General features: G+C 38.2%; 1 protein-coding gene across 5 annotated transcripts in view; it reads right to left on the bottom strand.

The window, feature by feature from the left end:
- CTNNA1 (catenin alpha 1) overlaps nucleotides 1-7,977 on the bottom strand; it is a 184,651-nt gene that overhangs the window by 110,637 nt on the left and 66,037 nt on the right. For all 5 annotated transcript variants that reach the window (XM_049649300.1, XM_049649301.1, XM_049649302.1 and 2 more), the window contains exon 6: nucleotides 786-1,055. In XM_049649300.1, coding sequence (XP_049505257.1) covers nucleotides 786-1,055 — 270 coding nt within the window. The remainder of the gene's footprint in view (nucleotides 1-785; nucleotides 1,056-7,977) is intronic.

Here is a 7,977-nt window from a genome sequence, read left to right as displayed (position 1 = left end):
AAAAAAAAAAAAAAAAAAAAAAAAAAAAAAATTTTAAAAAAAAAAAATTTTTTTAAGTTACCCAAACCATTTGGTTAAAAAAAAAAAAAAACCTTAAAAAGAAATCTTAAACTGCTGCCATCTACTGGAAGCCATGAGGCATTGTGGGTAGAAGTTTTTGAAAAAAACACAAAAACCACCAAAAGAATTAAGGTTAGAGTTGATACACAGAACAGTGTGCACACAGAATGCATACAAAGAACAGACCCACGGCATCAACCATAAAAGATAATTATATGGAATTATGCTAAGAAAGTATTTTAGGCCCAAATTTCCTTCCACTTGATTAAATTTTGTGATTATTGAGAAGTATATCATCTAGGCACACAAGTAAGGACAACATTGAAGATACTCTGTGGTAATCACTTATGATGTGTCTGTGGGCTCCAGGCAGGAGAGTCTACATACACTTTGCCTCTATATCTCAGAGAGCTTTCATCTACCAAAAGGTTAAAATCTTGGGTGAAATCAACCAAACTCATATCTTCAACAGAGAATGATCGGATAGGACACATAAGTTACATAAAAGAATTCATAAGTTTAACACAAAAGAAAAAGAACAAGAAAAACGTTGTAGGCCAAGTCAGATCAAACTGACTGAAGATTTCTAAAATTTCTTTGACACAGATTACAAATCTAAGTAGAAATTGAACTTTCATCAGAAACCTTGATCACATTTCCCTAGAAGTCTCTTAACTTTGGGTGGATGGTCGAGAACCTGATGTTTCTTCCCAAGTGTAACTTACATCAAAGTTATTGAGCGCATAAGCCAGTTCTCCTCCTCCTCCACCCTGGTGCTGGGAAGCATCGTCTGATGCAGTGGCCTGGGCTGCATTGGAAATGCCTGTGACCGCCTGCTGCAGCTGCTTATATATCAGGTCTCTGTTAGCCTTATAGGCTGCAACATCAGGGTGCTGGAGGCATGCCTGGGACGCAGTATAGAGGATCGGAACATTTTTCTGCAGGATTCCTCTGGCTGCAGCCATCTGATCACGATGGCCCACATCTTTCAGTTCCTATAAGAGGAAAACAAGAAATTGGAGCAGTCTTTATATGGGTTGTAATCATAAAAAAACTTGTCAGTAAATGCTGAAAAGTTAAGAATTTCTACTAATTAGACACAATACTTTCATTAACAGTTTAGCTTCATAACAAAGGAGGCAGCCTGGGTCAGTACATAGAGTTCAAACTTTTCCAAACCAGACACTTCTGAATTTGAATCTCCAGCTCTTTTACCTGGCTATTGTGATCTTATTTAAAACTCCCATCCTCAGGGCACCTGCCTGGCTCTGTCATTAGAACATGAGACTCTCTTGATCTCTAGGTTGTAAGTTCAAGCCCCATGGTGGGTGTAGAGATTACTTAAAAATAAAAATCTTTAAAAATAGAATAAAATAAAATCCCCATACTCAGTTTCACCTTCTGTAAAACAGGAACATAATATATTTGTCTTCTAACTGTCCTGAGGATCAAATGGGATAATGCATGTAAGCCACCTAGCATAGCACTAACTAAAAATCAAAGCACAAAATTGACTAGGCACTTTCATCACAACTACATAAAGTTGTATGTACCTATTCCAACCAAATTAGAAAAATCATTCAAATACACATTTAAATAGGGTAAGATTTAGTTTGAGTACTTGTCATTAAGTCACAAAAGTTCATTATAAGAGTTTTGTTAATTTGGGCTGGGACACCACAGATGTACATGAACTATGCAAAGCAACTAGGTGAGGATGCGCCAAGCTGTTCTCTTAAGTACACAACTCCCCCACCCCACTCCCCATCCCAAAGATGGCCTTAGGACATAGGTCATTAAGGCATAAAGTTGAGATTCATGTGCTCCATGACTTTAATCCGAAAGGTTTTTATTTGATTGTCTGGGGCATCTGGGTGGCTCAGTCATTTGAGAACATTCTACTCTTGATTTCAGCTCAGGTCATGATCCCAGAGTCCTGGGATTCAGACCCGCATCAGATTCTGTACTGAGTGTGCAACTTGCTTGAGATTCTCTTTCTCACTCTGCCCCTCTCCTCTACTCACACACTCTTTTTCTCAAAAGGTTTCCATTTTATTGTAATACTTTATATACATGCAGTCTTAAGTGAAACTGTCCTTTTCAATTTCCTCTACACCATAATTATAATCCACAGTTTAAAAAAACTTGAGATTCCTAGCATGGATCTTACTACTGACATCTATTAGACTGAGTGGATATACTAAGTGACAAATAAGTGATACCAAATAAGTGACAAATAAGCAAGATAGGAAGAGGATATTTCTGGTATCCCATTATTACTCAAAGTGCTCAGGAGGAGAGGGAGAGACTTAAGTCTTTAGTAAGTATGTATTACCACCACAAAAGAGAATTAGAAGTGATAACACTAACTGACCACCTGATCTGTTCTATTTTACCTGTGAATAGAATTCTATGTTAATTACACCAACTAAACCCTACAGTACAAATTTAAATGTTTTAAAAGAGTATTACATGTGTAAACAGTAAGAGAAAATTAACTAAGAAAGGCCAAAGTCAATAACTCAATTTGAAGTCTGACTTAGCCATTTAATGGCTCATCTTTTTAGATGAGTTCCTAATTAAGCATTAGAGACATCTAAGTGGTTTCTTTTTTCTGATAACTTCATTTCACTATATATTTTAGGTTTGCATCTTTACTCAAACCTTGTATAATATGACAGCTTACTTTTCTTCCTAGAGTTCTTTTCTCATTTGGAATCTGAATTGCAAGTAATAGCTCACAGCACTCCAAATGCCCTGTAGCATAGTACATTAGGCTACATACTCAGAAACAGGACCCTATGGATTTATTAGAGAATCAGTGATCATTTCAAGATTCAAGCAATGACAGGGGGCTAAGGCTAACCATTAAGTTAAAACAGATGGTGGGTACATCCTGTGTGGCATTTTCTAAATGCCTGGCCATCACCACAACCTCAGAGACTGTGAAGTCTTCTAGGGAGGCATTTGCATCTAAGTACTTATATCGTCCTCTGTTTCATAAAATGCTTTGCAATTAGCTTTGGAATTCTTCCCTAAGTATCTATAACCTAGATCAGTACAGTCTCTTACAAAGGTTACCAAAGACACTTGTTGTAACCTAAAGTTAATAGATGCCAGAATTACTATTCAACACCTGACTTTCCTAAAGCCCCTGCCTGGCCTGGTATGAGAACTTCTACCTTTCTAAAGACTAGAGTAGGTACAATATTCAGAAACAGGACCCCATGGATTTAGAGAACTGATGATCACCTCAAGATTCAAGCTATGACAAGGGGCAAGGGCTAACCATTATGCTTAAGCAGCTGATGCACATGTTGTGTGTGGCATTTTCTACACATCTTGTCCTCATCACAGTTTATGCCTGAGAGGTTTCTATTTACCAAGTAAGGGGGATATATTTTAACCTATGATGAAAATGACAACTATATATCATCATTTGTCCTAACTGCTAAAGTGTTCAGCTTTCTCTCAAGAACTACTTTTGTCTTAGTACAAAGAAACTAGATTTTGTTAAGTAAACATAGGAAAATGGGCACTACCACAAGGCAGCACTATTTACTATTATAAGAATAATAATCAATCTTAAGTATTATTTTCAAAATATGTAACAGTGATAAGTAATCTGGATTGGTGAAAAAAAATGAGCTATTAAGGAAAATAATAGATTACCTATGAAATCAGAGTCCCTTGGTCTACTTTAGCCAAATTTTCCCAAACTTTATCAATCCAATTGTGTTTCAAGCACACTCAGGAGCAAACAGAAAACATGAAGAAGAAATAACGGCTTTCAATGTGATTTCAACTAACCATCACATGCATCACATGCAGTGACCAAAAAATAAAAGCTTACTTCTAAGTAATCTATAGCACTCCTTCTACCCAAGAGCTGGAAATTCAAGTAAAAGTTTCCTCTCATTTCCCTCTTTATACTGTTAATATAAAATTGTACCCATAGACACATGTGATCAGACATCTTCTCTTGAATTCAAACAACTACACTTAAAGAAAAGGTCCATAGGCAAACCCAGCTAGTCCATATTCATTTACACAAAAAATTCATTACTATCCATTACCACTGTGTCTGTTCAAGTTTTCAGGAAAAAAAATCATTAAAGTCAGAGTTCAGAGACTAGGTAAGAAGCATTATGTTTTTACCAAATGCCTCAATAAGCTCTAGTACCTGGGTGGGTGGAACATCCACCACCCAGTACTTGGTAACCATACAGGTACTCCATCTCTATCAGACTAAGAGACAGAACTGACCACAGGAGGCACATGCAATTCTCCTCACAGGGACTAAGGTCAGTGCTGGCCCATCCCCACCTCTGCCATCTATTTTACAGTAAAAGAAGAGCCTGCAGTCTAAAGGAAATTCAACACTTATAGTGAGCAAATTATATTCCAGCCCAAGAAAATAACAGATTAGCACCACATTTAGAATCCCATTCCAGGATGGATGTGCAGTACAGCAAAGTGGCTTATTCACTTGTTCATTAAATATTTAGTAAACACTACCATATCCAAGCAATATTCTGAGCACCAGGGATTGTAAAAGCCATTTGAACAGACAAAATCTCTCCCCTGGAGGCAGACAGCCTGGATTAAAAACCTGGCTCCAATTCTGACTAGATGAATGACCTTGCCACATTATTTAACCTCCCTGTACTCCAGTTCTTTGGTCTATAAAGATGAGTATAGTTGGTTAAGTGTTCAACTCTTGATTTTGGCTCAGGTCACGATCTCATGTCAAGAGATCAAGCCACTCATCTGGCTCTGAGTGATAGCGGAACCTGCTGTGGATTCTCTCTCTACCTCTCTCACTGCCTCCCACACACTCATGCTTGTGTGCTCTCTCTCAAAAATAAGTGAATGGACATCTTTTTAAATGAGTATCTATCAATTACAGCATCTACCTTATACTATTCTGTGAAGATTAAATGAATGTGTGTTTATAAAGGGTTTGTAACAGTGTGTAGCACATAGTAAACACCTTTTTAGAGTTACTCATTATTATTTTCAGCAACATCCTTACCACCACCACACCATGCTCCAGAAAAACATTAAGGAGAAAAAGGTAAACTCCAAAGAGCCTCCAGACCTTACGAGGTTTAGCATTTCCTTGGTGGGGGGTTGCTGCTTAAATGATATAAGGGACACTAAAGGAGCTAGTATATACATCACACCCAAATATTGCTCTGGAGGAAATACCCCTTTTCTGGACTCAGGCTGTCTGCAAAGATAAGAGGTTCAATGAGAAGCTTAATTATTACATATCATGCCTGAGCAGAGAAGACGTTAAAGGTGAAAATAGTCTAGGGGCTACGCATATAGCAGGAGAGGAATTCTGCCAGAAAACACACAGTGTGAAAAACTGTTACCAGTTACCGAAGGAGAACACTGGGCAACATCCAAAAGGAAGAATGAAGTTTCTACCAGGCTGGGACCTTAGGATAAAATGAGTAGCAATTTAATTCCCAAGAAAAGCACTAGTTTATAGGAATATACACCACCAAGACCTAGGTCCTACAAAAGACTATTTTATCAACAGGAGGCACAAAGAAGCCCATGGCCAACTTACTCAATGGATTCTACTGCAGAAAGCCACAGGTGAAGGTTAAAGAATTAGGCCCAATTAAAACTACAAATGACCAGGACATACTACAAAACCCAAGACAAACTTTAAAATGGAAACATGTATCAATCAAGGTACAACAGAGAACAGCTGGTACAATCAAACTAACTAACTCAAAGACGTTTTAGGGACTCTGCTACAAAGGTATAAGGAAAGTACAGGGAAACCACAAGGCTGTTAGGTCACTTAGGCCTGAAGAAACAAGGAGGCAACAGTTACCAGAATCCAGGGAGCAAGGTGTGTAGAGAATACCACCCAACAGGGGCTATGACTTTAGCCACCCAGAGCAACAAGCAGGGTGGGAGCCAGGGGAATAAAACCCCAGCCTCTATCTCCTATCTCCTCTGATCTCCTACTGATGCTACCACTGGTCAAACCCAGCCTGGAGGCTGTCCAGACAGGTCAGATCCCTGGGGCAAAGAACAGGATGAACAAGGGTAGAAAACAGATATGGAGAGGCAAACAGAAAACCATTCAGCATGTTAAATAATAACTTCAAGATTTTAATTACATCTTATTTCAGAAGTATTTGAAATTTACTACTTTTTTTTTTTTTTAATACATCAGGGATTATGTTTAAGGAACTCTTCATGTATTCATGGCACAGAGAATTAAAAAGTCAAGCAGCATTGGGACACCTGGGTGGCTGGGTAGGTTGAGCGTCCAACTCTGGATTTCAGCTCAGGTCATGATCCCATGGTTGTGGGATCAAGCCCTGTGTTGGGCTCTGTGCTGGCAGCGTATAGCCTGCTTGGGATTCTCTCTCTCTCTCTGCCCCTCCCCTGCTCATGAGCATGTATTCTCTCTCTCTCAAAATAAATAACCATTAAAAAGAAAAAAAGTCAGGCAGCATTACTCTTCAGTAAGTTTTTCCAATAGCATACAAAGGTCTGGACTATCAGTGTGTTCTATCTCAAGAACAACATCACTTTACCTATTCTACCATTTTGCAAAGATAGGCAATATAGTGTCAGTCTAAATTTTCTCACTTTCCTCAAATAATAAGCCTTCATAAACTAAAATCAGACTAGGCATTATGACTGTGGGACTATTCACCAAACTTTATTTTTTAAGTATAGCTAACATTTATTTCATGTATTTAAATGAGAATTTAGGGGCACCTGGGTGGCTCAGTCGGTTGAGCATCCAACTTTTCATTTCAGCCCAAGTCATGATTTCATGGTTCATGAGATTGAGCCCCACGTCAGGCTCTGTGCTGACAGTGCAGAGCCTGCTTAGGATTCTCTCTCTCCTTAATCCTCTCCCCACTTCCTTCTCTTTCTCTTTCTCTCTCTCAAAATACATAATAAATTAAAAATGTTTAAACATTTTTTTAAATAAAACGAAACAAAAAACAAAAAAACAAATGAGAATTTACATCAAAAACATTAAATAAATTGTAAACATAATTGGTCCAGCATGAATATTTATGGAATTACCATACCACAAAACAAGTTTTTATAATCGATGAGGCCCAACAAAAACAAAAAAACTTATTTGTGATTTATTTGATGGAGACATAAGCCAACACAGGAATAAATGATAAAAACAAACTATGTCTACATGAACTAAATTACTTAGGCAATACACCAAATCTAGGTATATTATAATGTCTAATATTAAGTAATGGAAATATAAAACCAGGATCTCATATGTGCAAATTCAGTCTGATCATAACCTAAGCTTGAAATATGGTCCATAATCATATTAAATACTTTACATACATTACTTAATTTAATCTTTTCAATCCTATGGGGTAAAGATTTTATACTATTATACTACTGAAAGTTACTAAGAAGTATGCAAAGCTGAGACTGGCATATATTGGACATTTACAGTACTGACTCCATTTTCCTCACGCGTGTCAGAGCCCTTTTTGGGTGTCCCTGTCCTGAAGAAAGATACTCTCATCCCAGACCAGAGGGGAGATCTTCGTCACAGAGTCAGACATAACAACTGATTTCTTCTCACTCATAATCAGTGAAGAATGGGTATGTTACAAAATTCAGATTTAGGGCAAATCTGTTAGGAGCTTCTACATCATTTGCTTCTAAAAAAGACCTATGGGGGCGCCTGGGTGGCGCAGTCCGTTAAGCGTCCGACTTCAGCCAGGTCACGATCTCGCGGTCCGTGAGTTCGAGCCCCGCGTCAGGCTCTGGGCTGATGGCTCGGAGCCTGGAGCCTGTTTCCGATTCTGTGTCTCCCTCTCTCTCTCCCCTCCCCCGTTCATGCTCTGTCTCTCTCTGTCCCAAAAATAAATAAACGTTGAAAAAAAAAAAAAA

The sequence above is a fragment of the Panthera uncia genome, assembly GCF_023721935.1.
Source record: "Panthera uncia isolate 11264 chromosome A1 unlocalized genomic scaffold, Puncia_PCG_1.0 HiC_scaffold_17, whole genome shotgun sequence".
NCBI lineage: Eukaryota > Metazoa > Chordata > Mammalia > Carnivora > Felidae > Panthera > Panthera uncia.
This window is presented reverse-complemented; position numbering and strand designations above follow the sequence as displayed.